General features: G+C 39.5%; 1 protein-coding gene across 6 annotated transcripts in view; it reads right to left on the reverse strand.

Annotated features, from left to right (window-relative positions):
* The window catches only part of Syt7 (Synaptotagmin 7), a 224,920-nt gene that overhangs the window by 83,263 nt on the left and 115,929 nt on the right, over positions 1–25,728 (reverse strand). Inside the window, exons 1-2 of one of the 6 annotated variants that reach the window (XM_089737280.1) lie at positions 17,906–18,058; positions 13,148–13,315 (exon numbers count right to left, since the gene is read on the reverse strand). The exons of 2 other annotated variants lie outside the window; for them this stretch is intronic. In XM_089737280.1, the coding sequence (XP_089593406.1) occupies positions 13,148–13,272 (125 nt within the window). In that variant the 5' untranslated portion in view covers positions 13,273–13,315; positions 17,906–18,058. Of the gene's footprint in view, positions 1–13,147; positions 13,424–17,905; positions 18,059–25,728 lie in introns of those variants that run through there. 3 more of the 6 variants (XM_089737278.1, XM_089737279.1, XM_028175816.2) reach the window with 3 other exon arrangements.

Raw genomic sequence — 25,728 nt, forward strand, 5'->3', positions numbered from 1 at the left:
CGGGATTCGAACACCGGTGCATCGCTATATACGAAGGCACCGGACATCTTATCCTTTAGGCCACGACGACTTAAAGTGGTAGCAGTTCGGTTTTTCAAACAGATAAGGCGAAGGCATGGCACCGTACAGCCTAAAGTTTTATAATATAATCTGTTAAATAAAACATAATATGGCGCGAATAATGATATAAATGAAATGAGATGAAGTTGATTAATTTGAGACATTAATCAATAGGGATGAAATTAAATGAAAGAATATATATGTTGGATTTTCCGTACAAAATGGAATCTTGGTTTCTAAGATTAGCTTGATTAATGATTTTGTTGGTTCAACATTTTGTTTAAAAAGCTTTTAAGTGGAAATGCAGCCATAACTCTGATTTTTAAGTTTCTCAAACATTTGGATCACATAAAAAGCTTTCTAAACAAAGGACCCTTTGTTTTGTTTAGAAAGCTTTTTGTTTAGAGGCTTAATAGTCTAACCTTGTAGTTGTATAGAAATCTATTTTTTTTTAGTTTAAACATCCGTAATTGTAAGTACTAGAGGTCCCGCAGTAGTCGAAATTCGACTATAATTAATTGGAATTGTAAGTTTGTATACTATGATGATTGTATTTTATAATTCTATAATCACAAATTTCGCCAAGACTACACTATAAAAAATATTAACAAAGACAAACAATATATAATCTATTCTCAATTTGACCACAGACGTCGCGAACAAAAGTTTATGGATTTATTTTAAAAAATATTAGCATTGTGCACTTCTTCTCTATATTCTCTATAAGTCTGGAAAATTTCATCCTCCTCTGTCCGCGCAATTTTCTTAAAAAGGGATACAAAGTTTTTGCTTCACGTATTAATATATAGATGAGAAGAGACCTATTATGAGCAGTATGAGAAGAGACATACCTATTTTTTGTATTGCATGGATGAGTGGACGAGCTCACAGCTCACCTGGTGTTAAGTGGTTACTGGAACCCATAGACATCTACGACGTAAATGTGCCACCCATCTTGAGATATAAGTTCTAAGGTCTCAATTATAGTTACAACGGCTGCCCCACCCTTTAAATCGAAACGCATTACTGCTTCACGGCAGAAATAGGCAGGGCGGTTGGTACCTACCCGTGCGGATTAGGATTAAAAAGTTCTAATTACTGTTACTATGGAAGGCAATGATAATAATCGAGAGAATGACGTCATCATCAAACACAAAATGGCGCCAGTCGACGACACATTATATTTTATACTAAGCGACAACTATTTTTCATCCACCGCTGGTAGTATTACAGTATGTCTTCAATAAAGTTCAACACAGTACGTCTGTATTATTGCGGTAATATGCTCATTAGTACGTCAAGTCCGGTCATTATCCAGTTAATATTTTAATTTATTTTATGTATAATGATATTTGGTAATGTGGTGTGTGGGACGGTCACCTACCAGACGGACCGGAGTGAAAATCGCTGGGTCACGTTGGATGCAAGTGGCAACGGACCGGCCGCACTGGACATCAATTGGAAAGGGCTCTCTTCAGCTGCCAGCAGTGGAGAGGCTAATATGATGCTATTTTTATATTTATCATGAAACATAATAATTGTTATTTTAAATTAATATTAATTAGACAATTTGATGAGAGTTGAATACACGCTTTTAATCTTGTTAAAAAACTTCACGAAGAGTGAGTGAGAGATTGATGCGTTAAAAAATAAAATAAAACAAAAGCTGCCTGGAAACTAGAAACTATCAATGGATGGTGCTTCGCGATTTCGCACAAACAAAACTTCTGACCCGTACACAAGGCAAAAGCTCACCGACATAAGCGAGCTTAATGAGAGCTTTCGATCTTTTTTCGTCGGATTACGAAGGCCTGATGGATCATTGCGGTGGTCGGCGTCGATTAATTCGAATAAGATGCGTTAGGCACATATCAAGAGAATTCATGAGCTTTCGTTTCATGACTTATAATATAGAGAGCAGATTTAATGATTTAATCAACATGCTGGTGGATATTTTTTTTTTATTTTTTTTATTGCCCTTGTAAGCAGACGAGCATACGGTTCACCCGATGGTGAGTGGTTACCGTCGCCCATGGACTTCAGCAATGCCAAGGGCAGAGCCAAGCCACTGCCTACCGTTATATTCTTGATGTGTGGGTAGATTGGTACCGCAGTATAGTATCAAATCAAATCAAATCAAATCATCATCATATCACTGCTTATAAACGGCAGTTTGTAAAAGGTTTAAGACCCAAAGACATATTTATTATGTATCGATCCAGAGGACGGAGTAACGTAAGGCCCTCGTCTCCTCAAACGTGACATTTCCGACCCTCCCGATCCACTCACGGTGTTTTTAGCCATTCCAAGCACCGGACACCGTTCTCGTCAAATGCGAGGTCGCGATTCCGATCCGGTGGTAGATACAGCGAAGCGCTGCTCTTGTTACGGCTAGTATTATCAACGTCAGGCTGAGTCCTGGAAGCTTGCACAGCGGTCAGGGTGGATAGCCCCTCAAGGTCACTAGTAGTAGGCAAAAACAGTTTGACCTTCACACGTTTTGTAGCTAACTCGTGGACGCAAGCTCGATCGATTTGACTCTGTGTAATTTAGAGGTCCGTTCAATTTCATCCTTCAATTTCTTCCCAAAGTTTAACTATAATCATCACAAGTCGTATTTAGAACATAGCATCTGTGTATCTACACACATTTATTAGATCCGCTATTTTAAGGTAATTATTGTTTTTATTTAATATTGTTACGCCTGTAAGAGTAACGCCATCTATCGCCGAATAGCCGAACGAATATCGAAGGATCTAGTAGCATCTAGAACGCTCGAGAAGTACAACGCCATTTATTGTCAGATAGCGGAAACACACATCGAAAGTACTCGACTTGTAAGGAATGTTCTCTCGACGATACTAGGGATGTCGTATCGACTATAAAAGCGTTGCAGAAATGGCACGCAGTCAGTTAGTAATCGGAACTACTCGAAGCGAAACAGCGAACGGATCACCTGAAGCGAAGCGGTAGAAGCGAATTAAGAATTTTAAAGTATTCTATGCGTGTTCTAAGTGATAAATACAGTTTTAAGTTGTACTTTGGTGTAACATTTATTTATCCCGAAGCTAGGCGCGTAACACAATTCTATGTCATATTTAACAGTACTATAATAAAATTAATAATTCGAATAGATTTATTAAGAGAATTTCAAACAATATAAAGAACTAAAACAGCAAGGCCATCGCAAGCGTTACGTAACAGTACGCCGCGTTCTTCAAAACGCCACGAACTTCTATAAGTCGTAATACGTGCGTATTCTACTATCGATCTTAGTTAAACTGGATGCTGGTTATGAAATTGCTTGTTAAGGGTATTTATGTCTTACATTAAATACTCACTGGTATAATTCGTACATAGATTAGGAAACATTGGTTTTCGTTGGAGGAGGGAAGAATTGCTATTATTGGTTGCAAGAAATAAAAAGGTTTTAATTTTTATTATTTATTATTATATGTAATTTTTACATACAGCTCGAGTTTAGTTTTTGTTTTATTGCTTAGAATGGATGTAAGAGCCCACCTGGTGTTAAGTGGTTACTGGAACCCATAGACACCTACAACGTAATAACGCCACCCACCTTCAGATATAAGTTCTAAGGTCTCAGTATAGTTGCAACGGCTACCCCACCCTTCAAACCGAAACGCATTATTGCTACACGGCAGAAATAGGCGGGGAGGTACCTACCCGTGCGGACTCACAAGAGGTCCTACCGGCTTTTTTACCTATTACCGGCTTACCTATTTTGATTGGCTTACGAGTTCACGGGGCTCAGCCTCAGAGAATTTGTTAACTATCTGTAAGAACAGTGCTTCGCTGAATCTAATACGAGATGGAAATCACGACCCGCCAAAAAGATCCAGCGAGAAACTCATCCGACGAGTTGGGGTATAGAAAATACGATCGCATTAAAACGACACACCAAAAGCTGAGCCCACTAATGCATATTACGCTCCGTTTAATTGGAGATCTGTTATTATTGTTTTGGCTCGAAGTATGTTAACGCTTTCTAGGTCTGCATTATTCGAGACAACAAAAATTGTCCGCGCGGGTAGGTACCTCCATCCTGCCTATTTCTGCCGTGAAGCAGTAATGCGTTTCGGTTTGAAGGGTGGGGTAACCGTTGTAACTATACTGAGACCTTAGAACTTATATCTCAAGGCGGGTGGCGGCATTTACGTTGTCGATTTCTAAGGGCTCCGATAACCACTTAACACCAGGTGGGCCGTGAGCTCGTCCACCCATGTGCGCAATAAAAAATAAATAAATAAAAAGTTGTGTTTGTAATGGCGGGCGAAAGTAAAGTCATTAAATCACTTATTATTTTTGCAATCCTTTATTGTTTTAGTAATTTAACCGAATTGTGAATAGTCAACACAACAGTTTAGATATTTTACCGTTTTCTGAATTTCAATGTTCATCATGGACTACTGTGCTGATGAGTTCACGAATCAACAATCTTATTGATAAACCGGCCTACAGAGATGTTGAAGGCATAGAAAGGACTGCTTTTTTATTTACGACCTGGTAACGAGATCTTTTAGCCCAGTCTTATATTTTATTCTTATATTCTGTTATAATACCAAAAATGATATGAAGCTGAATGAGATGAAGTTGATTAATTTGATACTAAGCAATTGAGATGAAATTAAATGAAACGGAGATGAAATGGCAGAAATAAAATCTCAATAAGCTGGTGGCTATTTACCTGAGAACTTTTCGGTGGACTTTTTTGGAAGAATTGGAGAAACTACGTCCAGCGGTTTTGTTTACTTTTTCAAAGATGCTAAATCAACGTTATTATAAATTTAAATCAGACGAAGGACTGAATTAACAAAATAATACAATTTACACTTCACACCTCGTGTTCCCGCCAAAAAGTCCTCAAAGCCTACCTTTGGGAATCAAAATGCACGGCCATCAAAGGAGGCACGAGTATATTAATTAGCATCGGATTTCCAAAGCACAACGGATCGTAGTTTGGGACCAGATGTCTCTTATCTTGACCCGATTATTTATTAACGATTAATTAAATGAAAAATATTATAAGGCAGCTGTGGCAAATGAATTCTGGCCTAATAAAAAATGTCGCCAGTCACAGTAACCGGATATGCCAAGACGAATGCGCTCCCAGTATCCCTAGAAATCCCCCGGAGGCGAGTCGTGTCCACAAATTATTTATTCCGTAAGAAGTTTTCTTGTTTTTTTTCCTTATTTGACATTTTCGTACACAATGGTGAATGTCAACGCGGCTGTGACAACATCGCATATAATTTTTGAAGAGAACGACAAGCTAAAGTGTATCTAAACAAACAGCCAAATATAAGGACTTGCTATATGCTCTACTATAGGTTAAATAAAAAGCTCTTACGATAACATCCCAGATTTATTACTGCATGGAATGCAATCTCTTCTATAAAAAGAGGAGCTTACCTAACTAACCTGTATAGATAAATGCTTACAAAACACCTACTCATCATAAAACCTTTTATAATGGCTTCATAAGAACCAGTTCATAAGAACCATTAGAATCAGTTCGAATTAGATAATCATCGAAGTGGGACGTTTACCTATTTTTCTCCACCATTTCCAGATCATTTATTGATGTGATAATGACTTATCGATGAATACCGGCGCATGCACGAAATAGTGTCACGTTCCGCCTGAGCGTGTAAGCGAGAGCGCGGAACAAGCGATAGAGAGGCACGATCGGTCCAAGCGTTGGTTTGTGACAGAATTATTTCTCTTCTCGCGTGACGTCAGAGCTAGCAGTTCAGCAACTAGAATACCCCTGACGTTATCACGTAAAATGATCGTAAACCGACTTTACAGACAACCAATTAATTTTATAACCATTTTGTAGTAGTGTTAAATAAATTGTTTTTTAAAAAGAATTCGGCCTTTTCACTTCTTCTTCTCAGTTGGACACTCTTGTCAGAGTGGTTGTGGTTACGCTGACGCTGTATGTGCAGAGGGACGCCCATGCTCCCGACGACCGACCTCCAGGCAATGCGCTTAAACGTCTGGTGGTTCGAAGCGTTTCAAGTACATTCGACCATAGTGGACTCAGTTGCCATCTTTATTAGGTCAGTCCAGTGGGTCGGTGAGCGGCCGCGTGATCTCCTGCCTTCCACCCGGCCCTGGATCACCAGTCTCTCCATCGAGTGCTCTTTTCTGGAGATGTGACCAAATAATTTTAAACACCCTCAGTTGCACAGTTGACGACAGTCGGTCTTTGATACCGAGTTCTTTAAGGATGGTTGCATTGGTGCGGAATGCCATCCATGGGATCTCTAGGAGGCGTCTCCAGCACCAGCACCTAACAGATGTTGATGACTTAAATAGCCGCATTATCATCGCATATTTTGCGACTACGGAGCGAAACAGGAGTCGAACCCTTGAAGTTAAACTATTTTAAGTGCCAACACAACCGAAGCTATCGATTGAGTGGTAAAATACTAGGGTATAATCAATATTTTTATTACTAACACCAGAATTCGATACCCGAATTAGAAGAGATAGACCTAAGACGAAATGGATGGATTGCGTGAAAGACGATTTGTGGAAGTGAAATGGTATGTGATAAGGGAGTGTGGAAGGAGAAAACATGTTGCGCCGACCCCAGGTGAATGGGAGAAGGGCAGGAGAACGATGATGACCTGAATTCGATGCTCCAAATGAGGATATTGATCGATCGAAATTTGAAGTAGTCGGGGGTCACGCATCAATAATTCAGTGTAATTTATCTATGAACCGGCGGAGTGGATTGTATGTACATAAGCGGCACCATCAAAATTAATATTCGTTTATATTTCGTAATCAGTATAGCTCTATTTATTTCTATTTTATTTATTGGGTACAAACATGTTAAATACATCAGCAAAAAAAACATTACAAGTAGCGTATTCTTGGATCTCACATTAAATTCTAACACAATTACAGATATTGTAATTGTATAGGATCGTTTGGAACCTCTGGGTCTGCGGAGGGACTTCGGTTCCCTCTGTATTTTGTACCGTATGTTCCATGGGGAGTGCTCTGAGGAATTGTTCGAGATGATACCGGCATCTCGTTTTTACCATCGCACCGCCCGCCCCCGGAGTAGAGTTCATCCGTACTACCTGGAGCCACTGCGGTCATCCACAGTGCGTTTCCAGAGGTCTTTTTTGCCACGTACCATCCGGCTATGGAATGAGCTCCCCTCCACTGTGTTTCCCGAGCGCTATAACATGTCCTTCTTCAAACGAGGCTTGTGGAGAGTATTAAGCGGTAGGCAGCGGCTTGGCTCTGCCCCTGGCATTGCTGAAGTCCATGGGCAACGGTAACCACTCACCATCAGGTGGGCCGTATGCTCGTCTGCCTACAAGGGCAATAAAAAATAATAATAATAACTACGTGCATTGGTAAAATCAGCGGTTCGTTGTATGGTTCTAGAAAAATAATAAATTATAACATTAATACGCATTACTAAATTTACTATCGAATACATTAAGTATTAAATATTAGAAATAGGCTCATTGAGTAAGCTTTAATAATAACTAGGAACAAATCACGCACGGTCATCCGCCTCCAGTTTAGTAAGTTGACTCCGTTTAAATAGCTGAAGAAATGTTTCTATGTTATGATAGTTTTTCCAAAATTTTTTACTTTAAATGGCTCTCCTGTAAAGTTGCAAAAATGTCGCTTAAGCCTCTCACGCCACGCGGGTAGGTACCACCACCCTGCCTATTTTTGCCCTGAAGCAGTAATGCGTTTCGGTTTTAAGAGTGGGGCTCATCTAAACAATAAAAAAATAAAAATAAAAACTCCTTGATATATATTTGCATCGTGCATATATTTGCATGTGTCTCGATTTTCAGTTTCTCTAAGCGTATATTCCAAAGCAAGTGAGTGCCCTTATCCAATCATGTTAATGTAAATAGAAGAAACAAGTATGTGACCTCGAGTCAAATACATTAACTACGACAGTACGCGGCGTACTACAAAGCTCGTATTAATACGACTCCTCTCTTTCATACGACATTCACTTCGGATGTACTTAAAAACATTCATAGCTGTTTTTATAGCATAGACGGCTGTACGAGTTCCTTAAAGACCTTGAAAGCCTACCTAACTTGCCTTGAGGTCTATGTCTAAATTGTATATATAAGTAATTTTTTTGTGTATTTCATTTTATTAAACGATATTATTCCTTCATCGTGGAAATGAGTTAAGTGTGTATTTCATTAGAAAAAATTAGTATCCGCCTGCGGGATTTGAACGCTGGCAAAGTCGTATCACTACATACAAATGCACCGGGCGTCTTAACCTTTAGGACATGTTGACTTCAAATGAGTATCAGGGTTTCGATTCGTGGGCGTATAGTAGGTTAAATAAAATGTATGCTAGAGGACATTATGAGCCGGGGCGATTAAAATATTCGTCTCAATTCAGTCACAAAGCCATCGTACTTCGCTTGCATAATTTGCTTTATTTTTCATATCTCTAGAATTCAAACTTTTTTTTATTGTATACGGCCCTCCTGATAGCCAAGATATCGCGCATCCCCCGTGATGTATTCGCATAGCAAGGCATGCCATTAGATAGCATGTCATTGATATGGTTTCAATTTATTACACTTTGAAATTTCTTGATTGCGGAAGCCATTTATGAACGCTAGTAAGTTCATTTTATTTAGGTGCTTAGATTAGTAGACGAGCTCACGGCCCACCTGGTGTTAAGTGGTTGTCGGAGCCTATAGACATTTATAACCTAAATGCCGCCACCCACCCTGAGATATGAGTTCTAAGGTCTCAGTATAGTTACAACGGCTGCCCCACCCTTCAAACCGAAACGAATTACTGCTTTACGGCAGAAATAGGCGGGGTGGTGGTACCTACCCATGCGGATTCACAACACGTCCTACCATCAGTAACCAGTTGTTTGTATTCAGACAGTGATTCTACAAACCGGTTCATTAGGAGAGGGCATCCGAATTGTATATTTATAATTAATCATGAAACCGTTGGCTACTAGAGAATATTAAATTAGAATCTATACATCTGTAAATATTGCTCAGGTGGAAGAAGTGAGGAGGTAAGAAGCTTGTTTATATTTTAAATGTAATGCGACTAGTAGTAGACTAGTGTACTGTCTCTTGAAGTTGTATTTACTTAATTAAGCCGCCAGCTAGTTTTTACGGACAAAGTTAGGTCGCCTGGAGACTAATAAAGCTGCATGTATCTGTGTCCTGAGTGATGACATCCTTTGCTCCTAATATTTCTCCGTAGGCTCTACCATGACCGGTTTGTGATGTGAGCGTCATGGGTTCTAGAGTCAAAGCCAAATTATAAACATGAAGAGCATCTCCACAAGCATCTTATGACGAAGAGCATGTCGTAGCGCTCAGAATACATCCAGGTCTTTCCTCATTCACTTAGTATCAGTCCATCCCAGTTCATGCAAACGCGCTTTGTATGGGAGTTTTGCTTCGATAGCAGACAGTACCATCATCTCAAAGACTCCTCAGAGCACTCATCTGCTATTAGAAATTATGGTTTAGAAAACAAAAACACAATGTCTTATTCAGTCAAGCAGTTCCAAGCGGATCCGAGGTATGTAAGCAGCTGTTGCACGAGCGAGGTTTTATCTCTTAAGCTTTTTACAGCTACATTGTAAAAAATAAGGTGTTCACTAAGAGTGTTTCGTATTTTTTTTGAAGTAATAGGCAAAGCATATTGCCTATCTACTTTGGCGAGTGGTTGCCATCTCTTGTGGACGTCAGTAATAGCAGTAATCGCTGAAGAAGTCTTAGCGCTTAGTAGTCTTAGTGGTGGTTGGTCCTCTTTTGAGTCCGCACGGGTAGGTACCACCACCCTGCCTATTTCTGCCGCGAAGCAGTAATGCGTTTCGGTTTGAAGGGTGGGGCAGCCGTTGTAACTATGCTTGAGACCTTAAAACTTTGTGGGTGGCGCTATGACGTTGTAGATGTCTATGGGCTCCAGTAACCCCGTAACAAAAGGTAGACTGTGAGCTCGTCTACCTATCTAAGCAATAAATAAAAAGTACCCTGGAAGGAAGTTTACGGCAAAGCCAGATCGTTGTTAGCAAAAATGATATCTTGAAACGCCTTTTGTATGAACGCAGCGGTTGGCAAACTATTGAGGAGTTCTTATCCAGGAGTCGAAGGTGTAATAGTAAAATAGATATTGATGGATCATCTGGGACAATTCTGCAGAGCACTCTCCATGGAACATTCGCTGCAGAACACAGATAGAACCGAAGTTCCAGCGGTTCTAAACAACCCATCTGGAATGTCGTGATTCGACATGAAAAGGCACATCTTGGCGTGTCTCGTTAAGACCAGACCGTGGGATTTAAGCTTCAGGGTTTCATTGAAGACTCCTTAGTTCTATTCTACACCTGCCCTGGTAAAACTGGAAAGGCCTCCGGGCCACCAGTAATCTCTCAAACATAAAAAAGTTCTATCTTACATGTAAGCTGTTGAAGTCTACTGAAAAGAAAACTGTCGTAAAACAGGCAATTCTGTTGTTCTTCTCAAGACCTTTAGACATGCTTTGACATAAAAATGAAATATAACAATTTTCTATCGAATTTTCTGCGTCTCAATAGATTTTTAATACCACGCCCTGCGAAATTCGTAGTACGCAGCGTACTGCCACTTCGATTTATAAAGCGTATTGGTAAAGGTACGCCAGACAAGCAATCACTTAGAAATGTTAACGTTATTGCATTTTTACGAGCCTGTTGCAGAGTTTATTGATTTTCTTGGGGTTCAGTAGATAAAATACCAAAAAAGAACAGAACCCTTTTTATTTTTTCGGGTTTTTAAGGACATTTTACGCGAATTGTTGATATTTTAATCATAAAAAATAAATTACGTGTCAAGTTGTTTGTCCGCGATGGACACCTAAACTACTGAATCGATTTTAAGTTCTTTTTTTTTAAATATGTGTTTTGTTCCAATTTAGGGCATAGGATGGTTTTTATTTCGAATAATGGTCGCAGTATTTATTAATTATCAATAAAATGATTTCTTATGTTGATTATTGTTATTAATTGTAAGTTTCATAAGTCTAAAGCAATGGAATATGCAATTTCGAAAAGGCACTACCCTGAAAATGTAAAATTTTCAGGATATGAAAAAAACTGATTATTATCTAAAGCAGTGTAAAATTTAAAATATTTACTATTGAGATATATTTTAGTGTTGATTAGCAATTGAAAATTACTGGAATTATTATAAAATGGGTGTAGGTAAGCCTCAAAACTACATGTTTAAGAAAAAACGTATTTGACAAAATATGCGACATGTGCCCTTTTCGAAATTGCATATTCAATTGTAATACTGTCTGACATTTATATTTCATAGATGGCGCTGTGTTCAAAATACCAACGGTTTACATAAGCCACAGCTTAATGGCATAAACACCACGTGTTGCTGAGGTTAAAGTATAAGTGAAATTAATTTCGTAGTAAACGCAATACAGTGAAATCCAATTGTACTTGCTTTGTTCATTTTTGGTATGAGCATAGCCGGCCGCGTGTTATTTAGAAACAAAAACCTTAGCCACAGCAACGTGTGGCCGGGTCTGCTAATAATTAATAATCTATATAATAGAGTGGGGGAAGGTTAATCAGTTTTTAACACGCTTATATCAGATTGGTTTTTATGTATCTTCGTTGCGTGTATCGGAATCTTTGAATGTTATTTTCAACAATTTCAAGATATCCAATTAGCTTTTTTATATATCTACATACACAAAAGGGTATGTTTATTCACCTAAAACTCTAGAATTGTTAGCCCAATTGATATGAAACTTTACACACACCTAAAGGGCGACATACTACATACTACTCCGACTATCATAGTTACGAGCACGTTAGTACCGGATAGGTGGCGCTGGTGGCAGTAATGTTTATCTTTTGAGCCATAAGTCGAATTGACATTTAATCTTGTATATACGCTTTTAGCATCTTTGGAACATTAAATAATAAGGTTTTTAAGTTAGCGAAGCGAACCGGACTCCAGCTATTATAAGAAAAAACTGTTTAATATAAATTCGAACACCGGAATCGCTACATCGCTTGTCATTAATAAATAGAGCGTCTTATCCTTTAGGATATCCATTTACAGTGCTTTTAGGTATCACAAGAACCGGTCACCGTCCTCGTCGAGCCCGTCGCTTGCGACGAAGGGCTCGACGAGCGAATTAATCCACAGACGGAGCCCACTGAGTTTCTCGCCGGATCTTCTCAGTGGGTCGCGATTCCAATCCGGTGGTAGATTCTGCGAAGCACTGCTCTTGCTAGGGTCAATGTTAGCATCATTCCGGTTTGAGCCCCGTGAGCTCACTTCCTAGCTAAGGTTACGCTGAAATAACCTCTTAAGGCTATCAGCTTAGATAGGAAAAAAAACCTTTAGGCGACGATGACTTCTATTTGTGTCCCTCTTGTGATAATAGCATGATAAAGTAAACTATATAGGCAGAAACCCTTCCGAGCTTCTAATGCTTGGTACAGACAAAGATACCACCATTATCCAAATAGAAATGTTTGGCATTAATAATTTCCGTCATCCGGGCCTTGCAGCTTAATGGCCGCCCCGACGCTTCACATTCTGAACTTATAACGAGTTTACCTCAACTCTAGAGCGGAATCATCTCTATAATAACAACATAAGTAATGAATTAATATTTCGAACACAAACACAAATAATTTGCATTGTGAACATCGGCCTACAAGCATTTTAATTGTGAACATTCATTATTCCATTTTTTGAAAAACAAACAATCAACAGTTTCAATAACTTTTTCCGTTATGTAAGTTTTTGAAAAAAATTACGTGTAAGTTCTAAATTTAAATTCATTTTCATTACAAACATTGATTTATTAAATAATAACGATTGTAAACATTTCAAATTATGTAAGTTTTCGAAAAAAATTACGTATAAGTTCAAATTCAAATTAATTTTCATTATAAACACTGATTTATTAAATAATAACGATTGTAAACATTTCAAAACCGGGTACAGTTTTGATTGACCATAATCCAAAATTTATCATTTTGTAAACTTAAATTAACTTACCTCTGTGCGTAATACTCGAAGAAGGCGACGAGTATTTCAATCGATCTTGTCATAGCTGCCCACATTTCGTGGGTCTTGCATTTTGAAGGTAACAGCGACGGTAAGCGAGACGGGCCCTCTGACATCAGAACTGACTCACGACCATTTCGATGGTGAACACTTGAGTCACTTTGAAAACGGACACTAACTTCAGAGTGTATGAGAATGCAATTCTATTTTTAAATTCAGCTTTTTTACCGCTTAATATAAATAATATGTAGGCAGTAGTCAGCTGACCTGTTGATTACCTTAAAGGGCTCAGCGTAGACTATACACGTCTGACATCTATACTAAAATATAAATCTAAATTCTTGCCTAAAGGGACTTCTTTTAATAATATATTTTAGTTATTAAATTATTATTCTTATTATTTATTAATATTAATATTATTAATTTTGTATTTAATTAATTTATTTTCTTGTTATTAACGTAGCACATGTAATTTAATATCTTCATTCTCAATCTACAGTGGTTTTTACAGATGTTCCGTTATAACTACTGAACCGTGCATCCGAATGACTTGAAACTTGGCATCCATGTAGGAAATACATGTACTTAAATGGATAGGCTAATATTTATATGAGTGTTGGACTCCCTAATAATAATGACAATAAAATAATATTAATTTTATATGCCCAGCGAAGCGGGCGAGTACGGCTAGTAATAAATAATATATAGTGAGAAAATATTTTAATTCCTAATTTTTCGGAAAAGTTCGTATTCATTGTGCTCTCTCAAATAACTTCAGTATCCATCTTAGAGCCGTAGGGGGTAAGTCACACCAGCAGGCATATATATATATATATATATAGAGTGGATAATACGCAATTCAAATATTCGCTATAGTTTTCAGATTACTTGTTGGTTGTATATTGTATATTTTTGTATATTTATACATTGAACCAAGTCTTTTCAGTATAATTGTATGTGTATTTTACCTCGCAGGTCCTATCAAATACGAATACATGAGATTAACATTGGATGTGTTTATACAACAAGCACACCCGGTATCAAGTTAATGTTTCTTTTTGGTCTATGCGTGTTTGTCTGTTCGCACGTTTGATGTTATTATCTGTTGGCACGTTTGAGACGGTTTTTGTTAAGGTACCATCGACTTAAGACGCGCGCGTGAGTAGCTTCAACTAATGTTTTCGCTTCGAGTGAAATCATTCATTCCAAGCACCGTTCTTGTCGAATCCGTCGAATGCGATGAATGGTTCGTCGTGAAAATTAAGTCACTGAGTTTCTAGTCGGATTTTCTCAGTAGGTCGCAATTCAGATCCGATAGTAGATTCAGCGAAGCACTGCTCTTGCTAGGGCTAGTGTTAGCAGAGTCTCCCGGGCTGAGCCAAGTGAGCTCGCCTACACGTTCGGTGAAGTTAGCATGACCCTTTGAAGCTACTAGCAATAGGCAATTTAAAAAGACGAATTCGCCTCTCATCAGTTTACCACAAAATGCTAACTCAAAATAGGAAATTCGGAGAAGAGACTGAAAAAAAATAGCCTCACATTTTGCATTAACGTGTTTTCCGAGGACAATTTATCGCCGCATCGAATGAACCATGAATATATTTTGCTTTACCAAAATTTCGTAGATAAATATGATGTATTGTGTATGTTTTTTTACGGTTTAGCTCGCCTTTCTAATGTACGCATTTCGACAATATGTACCTCATTGGCGGTCATGTGAACAACATAAATTAATAGAGCAATTTTGTTCGGCGATCTGACTCCAAGGATCGCAGCAGACGGAGACCAATTGCCCAAGAGAGTTTAATGCAGCGAGGCAGTCACGACCCTCAGTAATGAGGAGAAACAAGCAAGAATGAGGAACACCTCGAAATACCTTAGTATGTCATTTCTATTTCTCTTCTCCACCGACAGCGTTTTTTTTAGTTAATCGTTGATCGTATTAACTTGGGTAACGTAAAATATTACGTCATTTCAACGGGTTCGCCGGGTATCCGTTTTAAATCCTCAAAGGAGCATACTACAACACTAAGTGCATGCGAAAACCAACCTTGCGACACCCAAACAAAGTCTGAAGTGTGTTTGAAGTCAAATCGAAACGCATGAGCGCTTCATGATAGAAATAAGTCTTTGATACTTATTAATATTCAATGACGGCAAATTCTGGTGAACTGGTATACTGGTGAAATACTCGAGGAAAGCTACTGCCAAACCTCCTAGAGCTTCTATAGTTACCTTGCAAGTCCCACTCGAAAGATGGTTTGACTATCCTCAAATTTTAAAATGTTATCATTTTTGCGTTTAAAAACAGTCTTAAGCTACAGTTCCAAGCTTAGCGAAAGCAGCCACGCAGCTTGAATCGACCTACGGAAAATAAATCATACGAAAATGCTACTGAAGTGTTTTATGTCAATTATTTTGTCAAATTAAAAATGTTCCAAATAGCTACTTAAGTTTAAGGTGATTCCGCAAAACACACTGGATCAATGACACTAATTTTACAGGTGTAGCTTTGGCATGATGGCTGTTAACAACTGTCAAAATTCGGAAGTCCGTTTTGGAAGACCCCTTATAAAAGTCCTCTCAAAATTCGGCTAGAAGACAATCATAGAGGGGGAGAAATAATTAGAAAAGCCGAAGGTTTGAGACATACTCAATGTCAGAATGTCAAAAACGTGAAAAGGATAAGGACATTCGCGTCTTGTAAACACAAAACGTAGAATAAGGGACTTACTTAGAGCTATATGAAAAGTAACTAAAAGACGAGAAGCACACGAAATCTAGAAAAAAATTAAGGGAAAAAATAAAAGATAAAGGCCTTTAAAATTAAAATAAAGTTGTGACTTTGTAAGATACCTTATTTGTCGTGTTTCTTTATTTATCATAGATATACAAAAGTGTGTAGCGCCGAGTGACTTAGCGTAAACTGCGAAAAGAATCGCAATCATCATAGATTTTGGGTACCAAACAAACAATTTTCTGATACTTCAACATCCCATTGGTCTTTTGTTACAATTACTTGTCTTCTGCCCCTACCTCCGTCTCCAAATAAATTGAGTAGCCTATCGGCACCTTGGTCCGGGTAACCATCGTATAAGCTGTTCATTCTTGACCTTACTAAGACATCACACTTTCAATGTATGTGAAGCATAGTTTCCGCCCTATCATTGCAAAAATCAGCTGGCAGCTTCATCAGCCAAGTACCTCTTGCGTGAGTGTTCTCCAATACAGAAACGCCCTATGACATCACCAGATCTTCTACGAAAACTTTCAAACTTTGTCTACATCTATCTCGCTCAGGACGCACCGGACTTTACGACCTACTAACACAATGCAAGTTTAAACTGCCATATGAATTCATGACCGACATTACCCGACCACAGAGAAAATCGCGGATTGCCATTGAGAATTGTTATTAAGATACAACGGCAATTTTTCATCTCCTACATAATCATTGGTAGCTAAGGGGCTATTTCAGCTACGCACTGTCTGGCAGATGAGTTCACGAGGCTCCATCTGGTAATATTGGCCTTAGCTAAATCTATCAGCGGATCGAAATCGCGACCTACTGAGAAGATCCGGTAGCTGAGTGGGATTGATTCTATGGGCTAGGTTGCGCATCAAACTCTTCATTGGACGAGTTCGACGAGAAAGCTGACCGCCGCTTGGAGGGCTTAAAAGCTCCAAAAGTTGATCGAGAGGATCCTTTAGGACATATTTAATTTTAGGATGACGACGGCTTTGCGTTGTCCCGTCGCCTGGGAGATGGTCACGATAAGAGGGTTATAATGCCGCGCCGTTTTCTCGAAGCGATTAAATATCATTAAACAGGTATCATCGCAGTCGTTGTCGTCCACTTCGGAATCGCACCTTAAGTCATTAATTTCAAGCGATATAATTACATTTCATATTACCTATGGAATTTAATTAATGGGGCTCAGTCACGAATGAGCCTTATTTTTAGCGTGATACCTTAAAATTACGAGGCCACCCATTTGCAATTGACTTAGTAAGGTACACTTAAAGTAATTTACTCCTTCGGTTTCCTAGTGTCGTAAACAATTAAAACAAATTTTACGGTTTACGTAGGTACGTACCTACGCGACCACGGGAACTGTAATGTATCCGAAACATTGAAACTATTATAATTTTGCCACGTACCATCCGGCTATGGTATGAGCTCCCCTCCACGTTGTTTCCCGATCGCTATGACATGTCCTTCTTCAAACGAGGCTTGTGGAGAGAATTAAGCGGTAGGCAGCGGCTTGGCTCTGCCCCTGGCATTGCTGAAGTCCATGGGCGACGGTAACCACTCACCATCAGGTGGGCCGTATGCTCGTCTGCTTACAAGGGCAATAAAAAAAAAATTAATGACCATGAAAAAACGTCTGATTAAGCTGTAAAAGTGCTTTTAATTGTAAAATCGTCTCGGGAAATTGAACAGTCCTGTATACGCTGTGATGCCCGCGTGTTTCGTTGAACACAGCTTACAGTTCGTTTATCGATAAACAATAATGTGCACTAGTATTACTGCTTAAGGTTTGGAATGCTTTGAAAAATTTGCACTGGAAGTGTGCCCTTTTTATCAACAGGTAAACTGAGTAGGTACCGCCATTTCCGATCGTCGATAGACGCCAACAAATGAAAATCGAATGAAAAAAAAACATATTCAATCCGAAATACAAAAACTGCCTTTTAATTTTTTAATATAAATAATTGACGTATAATAATATTGAAATACGCTAATACCTCGTGTTTTATTTCGAAGCTTCTAGATTTTACGCGAATTCAACTCTGTTGTTGTTTGGTTATTAATATGTATTTTTTTTTGTGAATTCAATTAGTTATACAATTTTTTTTCTGATTCGCTTAACCCGAAACGCGCGCGATTCCCGCTGCGTACCGGCACTAACTGAAGATGGTCTGTAGCTTTGCGCAGGTTCGCTGCAAAATTGTCTAGTTTATAGCCAGTTTCAGAAGCCCTACCCTCGCCCTCTCGTCACCTAGTCCAACGGACCACTAAAACGCGACGTCGCTTAACACGGGAGCTCGACTAACAATGGCTTATCCCCTTACGGAATACGGATAAAAAGGTTCCTGTTCGCAATCAAAGAATCCACAGTTGGTTTTATCGGAGACCTCTCGCATTTTCATAGCGTCATGTTTTTATTTGGAGTTTTCCGATAGAATGCTATTCCCTTTTCTTATTAATATTTCATTGTAAGCATTGAGGTATTAATTCTCTTGTCGTGGCCACCGGTAACTACATACCCGATCCTGCGGACCGAACGGTAAACAGTCAACGTCACCCAAAACACGTCATTTCGGATCCTCCCGATCCACTAACGGTGCTTTTAGGTACCTCAAGCACCGGTCATCGTTCGTAAATTAACCCACAGACACAGCCCACTGAATTTCTCGCCGGATCTTCTCAGTGGGTCGCGTTTCCGATCCGGTGGTAGATTCTGCGAAGCACTGTTTTTGCTAGGGCCAGTGTTAGCAACGTCCTCAGGTTAGATAGAGGCCGTAAGCTCACCTACATGCTAGGGTAACACTGAAATAGTCTCTCAAGGCTATTATTAGTTGAAACAAATTGAGAGTATGAAGAAAGAAGAAAATGAGTTATTAGTTGAAACAAAAATGTCTACTGACGTTGATGACTTAACATATTGATTCAGACGTCGAGAACTTGTTCAAATCTTTAAGGATTGCCTAAAATAAATTTGTTTAAAGTTTTGTTAATGGCACTTATCTTGAAAATGTCGTTAGCGAGATTCAGGCATCTCTCAAATATCTTGTGTTCTATTATAGCTACCCGCTATATCCATGCGTAATATTTTTTATTGCCCTAGCAGGCAGACTAGCATACGGCTCACCTGATGGTGAGTGGTTACCGTCACCCATGGACTTCAGTAATGCCAGGGGCAGATCCAAGTCGCTGCCTACCGCTAAGTACTTTCCACAAGCCTCGTTCGGAGAAGGACATGTCATAGCGCTCGGGAAACACCGTGGAGGGGAGCTCATTCCAAAGCCGGATGGTGCGTGGCAAAAAAGATCTCTGGAAACGCACTGTGGATGAAAGTATTGGCTCCAGGTACTGTACAGATGAACTCTACTCCGGTAGCGGGCGGTGCGATGGTGAAAACGAGATGATGGTATCATCTAAAACAATTCCTCAGAGCACTCCCCATGGAACATACGGTATAAAATACAGAGAGAACTGATATCCCCCCGCAGACCCGGAGGTTGCAAATCCAGTATCCATATTTCATTTATAATCACATTTATTCTAATCTATGTAATTTAATAGCTTTTCGGCCGCAGAGGAATATACTTTATGTCGTGTGGAAGCAGACTCGTACCCATCACAGAAGTAAAAGGTAACTTATATTATTTTCAAAGGCTCTAATAATTTCCATTCTTAATAACATCAAAACTACTCCAGTTGTCTTTACCTTTTTTTTATTTATTGCTTAGATGGGTGGACGAGCTCACAGCCCACCTGGTGTTAAGTGGTTACTGGAGCCCATGGACATCTACAACGTAAATGCGCCACCCACCTTGAGATATAAGTTCTAAGATCTCAGTATAGTTACAACGGCTGCCCCACCCTTCAAACCGAAACGCATTACTGCTTCACGACAGAAATAGGCAGGGCGGTGGTACCTACCCGCGCGGACTAACAAGAGGTCCTACCACCAGTAATTACGCAAATTATAATTTTGCGGGTTTCACTTTTATTACACGATGTTATTCCTTCACCATGGAAGTCAATCGTGAACATTTGTTGAGTACGTAATTCATTAGAAAAATTGGTACCCGCCTGGGATTCGAACACCGTGGCATCGCTCAACAAGAATGCACCGGACGTCTTATCCCTTAGGCCACGACGACTTCTAACTTCGACTTCACCTGAAAACATTAACAGACAAATATAGTTGATTATGTATTTAAAAATGTGTGTATTTTTTTGAATCACTTTTATGACTAAATTTTTTTTAATGCTTGTAATGTAACTATACTTGAGACCTTAGAACTTATATCTCAAGGTGGGTGGCGCATTTACGTTGTAGATGTCTATGGGCTCCAGTAACCACTTGATACCAGGTGGGCTCTGAGCTCGCCCACGCATCTAAGCAATAAATAAAAAAAACGCTTACCAAGAAAAAAAGGGAATAATACATTAAGAGCACTGTTAATACAAAAACAATGTTCTAGGGTCGGTCTTATCGCTAAAAGCGCTCTCTATCTGACATTAATTAAGTAAAAATAACCACCAGAGAGTATGTTTTGTATGAATTAAGAAATTTTATAAATACTGGTTAAGGAAATATGAACCTTCATGAATAGAAAATAGATACAAACATAAAAATACATTATGTCGGAGTATCATTGGGAATAACTTTTTTTTTAAATTGGCTGCAGCGCCTCAATCATTGATTTTGCTAATGTCACAGTATACATAAAAATGACAGGTGCTTAGAGAAAAATATATCGAAATACAAATAAATTTGTTAAACAGTTTTTCCATACGCGAATCTGTGATTTTAAGAACAGCACAAATAAATGTTATGTTAGACTAACTACTACAGTTAACTAACAGAAGTGGTGGGCCGTCTTGTAAGTCCGCGTGGGTAGGTACGGTTACATCTGCCCCTCAATAATAACACAATCTATATATTAATAAGTGAAGCAAAAACGTTGTACCACTTTTTACGAAAATTGCGCGGACGGAGGAGTATGAAATTTCCCACACCAAATTTCCGAAATTATAGAGAATATAGAGAAGGAGTGCAGAATGTTAATATATTTTTAAATTATGCATAAAAAATACATTAAATCAATAAAATAAAAAATTACACACACTACCGTGTATTTGACACACACACACACACGCATGCATACTATTTGTTTATTGTCAAACTTTTCTTATTGCTGCCTACTGAGTTTCTCGCCGGATCTTGTCAGTGGGTCGCGTTTCCGATCCGGTGGTAGATTCTGCGAAGCACTGCTCTTGCTAGGGTCAGTGTTAGCAACACTCCGGTTTGAGCCCCGTGAGCTCACCTACACGTTAGGGTGAAGCTGAAGTAGCCTCTCAAGGCTAACAGCATAGGCAGGAAAAAAAAAACTTATTGGTTGAAGTCAAATTGAGAATATTGTTTGTCTTTATTAATGTTTGTGTAAAGTGTAGTCTTGGCAAAATCTGTGATTATAGAATTATAATAATAGTCTTTGACAATAGAACCATAATAATGTTCAAACTTATAATTTCAATTAATTATAGTCGAATTTCGACTACTGCGGGACCACTGGTATATAATAATAATGCATATTCCTGAAAACACTGAAAAACACATTGATGTAATAGAACCTATATGGAATGTTCGAATAACAAACAGTGGCATCGGGTAGCGTGCCGACAGATTCATATTCTATCCGGGTTAAAGTCAGTCGTGAACCAGATTTTACTGTCAAAGTTCGGGCGTTAATATCAACAGGTTATGCAACGATTGCTCACGTCTATAGCATCGATTCTGAATGCAATTTCGTTCTCTATGTGAACGAACAAGAAACTCAGGGTTTGCTCATTTGCAAATGGTACTGTTACGCGCTGAGGGTTCGGGATAAATAAAATTTAAACAATTCACCAAAGTACAAATAAAAACTGTATTCAACATTTAGAACACTTAAAACACTCAACAAACACTTTAAAACTCTCAATTCGCTTCTTCCGCTTCGCTTCAGGTAATCCTTTCGCTGTTTCGCTTCGAGTAGTTCCGATTACTGACTGACTGCGTACCATCTCTACAACGCTTTTATAGCCAATACCTCATCCCCAGAATCATCGAGAATATTCCACAGATCTCTAGTAGCTATCTGACAATAGATGGTTGTACTTCTTGAGTGTTCTAGGTCCTTCGATATTCGTTCGACTATTCGGCGATAGATGGCGTTACTCTTACCAGCGTAACAGTACGTATTAATTTTCTTCGGCTTCCGCGAGTTGGAGACACAATTAAAACTAATTTGAGGAATTAATCACGTGTGTGTGATCGTGGAACGCTGGAGATATTTTTAAAATTTTTATTGCTTAGTTGGGTGGACAAGCTCACAGCCCACCTGGTGTTAAGTGGTTACTGGAGCCCATAGACATCTACAACATTAATGCGCCACCCACCTTGAGATATTCGGTAGGCAGCGGCTTGGCTCTGCCCCTGGCATTGCTGAAGTCCATGGGCGACGGTAACCACTCACCATCAGGTGGGCCCGTGTGCTCTTCTGCCTACAAGGGCAATAAAAAAAAAGGGTGCGTGTACTTATGTACGCGCGTAAGAAGTTATACTTTATTTTTATAAAATTTATTTCTTCTTTTTTTATTTAAATTTTAATCAATTTAAAAAAAAAAACGATTAAACAACATCCTCAAACACGCATATTGGACATCCCTTTTCTTGACATCGTATAAATTCGGTAATTCTCGGTACGGTTCGGAAAGTTCACTTGCGGCTATATTCAGACTCGCCAAGTTACGTCGGTCGTATTGTAATGAGCGATTTAGTGGGCAACTTCATTCTGTTAATTTTGTGTCTCGGAGCGCGCGCTTCGTAAAATTTCACTCTCATCAATTTTTCATAACGCGCCTAAAGAAGTATAATTTCAAAAAAAGTTCTTAGCTCTCAGTATAGTTACAACGGCTGCCCCACCCTTCAAACCGAAACGCATTACTGCTTCACGACTTCACGGCAGAAATAGGCAATAATATATTAAAAATGATTGAACTAATTTGAGACTAACATTCTATAGGCTTCGGTGTGTATGTATACAGCTTTGTGTTTATTCTCGTTAGTTTCAAGGCTGCAATAGTTGAGGTGTAATCAACAAACGCTATCGTAATAGCGGTTAATATGCGATAGACATCGGTACTCAAACTTGAAGGAAATATTTAAAAGGACCCTAATGTCGTATGATCGGCCTTGCGGCAGAAATATACATAAAAATCCCTATCTAGTGGCCTGGTAGCCTAAGCGGCTATTCCAGCTACGCGCGGAGGGATAGGTGAACTAAAGGGTTCAACCTGAGTTGGCTAACACTAGCCCTAGCAAGAGCAGTGCTTCGCCGAATCTACCACCGGATCGGAACCCACTGAGAAGATCCGGCGAGAAACTCAGTGGGCTGTCTCTGTGTGTTAATTTACTCGCCGAATCCTTCGTTGCATTCGACGGGTCTGACGAAACCGATCCTAATCATTAATTTTGGTAGGGCATTTTGTGCCATTACGTCTACCATTTATACCGTGAAGCAGTAGTACATTCCAGTTTGAAGGCCTAACACAGCCGTTAGACTATGGAATTGAGATTTTATAGATTCGATATCCCAAATATACCACCGGATCGGAATCGCGATCCACTGAGAAGATCCGGCGAGAAGTTCAGTGGGCTGTGTCTATGGGTTAGTTCAATCGTGGTCTTTGTCGTAATCGACGAGTTCGACGAGGACGGTCACCGGTTCTCGAAGAGCTTAAAAGCACCAAGGTTAGTACCTGCCCTGACTATTCGCTCTAAAGCTAGTAATTATACCGTTGCAATTGATGTCCTAATCTGTCTCAAAGCGGATGGCGATATTCATGTTGTTCTAATTGTATCCTATAACGCCTGCCCCACCCTTCATATTGGAACGGAAGATTGTCTCTTGAAGGAAATAGAAAGCTTGGCGGTATCTATCCCGGACTGACAGTAAAAATTATAATAAATGTTAATTGGTGATCACAGTACGTTGGTACGGTACTCACACATCGCTGCCAGTCAATCTGTTGAGTTCCGTATAGAAATCTTATGTCACCCAGGGGAAGACATGAGGTGGCGCTGCTCTAGACCACACAGCGCCAAATGGTATGAATTTCCGCTCACTGCTGTGTAAGTGCAGATCTAACGTAGTACAACAAAAATTGGAGCGATAATTTGTTTTGGTGCATTTCTAGTCTCTTCTTCTTCTTTCTTTCCCATTACCCTCTGCTGGGGTTTAGGGCTCGAATCAAATCGTTCCATTTACATCGGTCTTGGGCTGTCTATTCTAACTCCTTGAACGTCATGCCCAAAACGCCCAACTCCTGCTCCACCGAGCGACGCCCAGTTGTTCTGGGACGACCTCTCTTCTTTTTGCCAGACACTTTCCAGCTCAGTGCTCTCTTAGTTAGATATCGGTGCTCTGAGGAATTGTTTGAGATGATCCCCTCATCTCCTTTTTATCATCGCACTTCCCGCGAGTTCATCTATATTATCTAGAACCGCTGCGTTCAAAGACAGTGCGTTTCCAGAGGTCTTTTTTGCTACGTACCATCCGGCTATGGAATGAACACGGTGTTTCCCGAGCGCTATGACATGTCCTTCTTCAAACGAGGCTTGTGGAGAGTATTAAGGGGTAGGCAGTGGCTTGGCTCTGCCCCTGGCATTGCTAAAGTCCATGGGCGACGGTAATCACTCACCATCAGGTGGGCCGTATGCTCGTCTGCCAACAAGGGCAATAAAAAAAAGATGTGACCAATCCAATGCCAATTCCGCGCCACATTTCTAGTACCGTGTATTTTTCACCGTCTACCACTGTTGGCTGCGAATGTACAGGGTAGACAGTAGTAAGGAGGGGGGAGGTAGAAATAACAGTAGGGGCTCGATACTGTTTCGCAGTGGTCTTGTGGAATCGCACCAAAAAAACTCAGACATTAAAGTTTTAAAGAGCTTTCTGGAAATCCCTAGCACACACCGTAATCATTAGGTAATTCGCTTTGTACGAAAACTTTTTCTTTGTAATAATTAACACGTGGCTGAAAGAGAGGTACAGTCGAGGACAGTTGCTTTAATATATTTCTCACATAAAAAAATTTTTATTCTTGATTTTCATAAAATTTCACGTTCTTTTTACGTTATAAAACGTTCACTTCAAGCTCTTTGACGACTTCGACGTGTTACCTAACCCATGCATCAGCCCGCTGAGTTTCTCGCCGGATCTTCTCAGCGGGTTGCGATTCTGATCCGGCGTGGATGCAAATCCCACATCTCCTGGCTGAGCCTGTGCTCGCCCACATGTCCCGGCGAAACCGAAAGGAATCCCGGGCCACCAGTAACTCTTTCTTCTCAAAAAAGTACTTTGGAGCTTTTGGTCTATCGAACAATTTCACCTGCTCGGTGGAAGATCTTGAAAATGTCGTTTAGGTCGATTCATCATTCATGTATCTCTCAAATAAGTTACTTTTTTTATTGCATAGGTTCATGGAAGAACTCACAGCCCATCTGGTGTTAAGTGGTTACCGGAGCCCATAGACATCTATAACTTAAATGCCAGCCCCCACTTTGAGATGTGAGTTCTAAGGTCTCAGTATTGTTACAACGGCTGCCCCACCCTTCAAACCGAAAAAAGGCTGGGCGGTAGTACCTACCCGTACGAGCTCAAAATATATCCTACCACCAGTAAACCTTCTTTAGTTTACATTAAAAATGATGTGGATTTGTTTTTAATACCACGTTTTTAATCCTGCTTAGAGAAAAACAGTTATTTTTTAAACATAAACGCGTTTTGCT

Source organism: Bombyx mandarina, chromosome 23 (genome assembly GCF_030267445.1).
Source record: "Bombyx mandarina strain Sakado chromosome 23, ASM3026744v2".
Taxonomy (NCBI): Eukaryota; Metazoa; Arthropoda; class Insecta; order Lepidoptera; family Bombycidae; genus Bombyx; species Bombyx mandarina.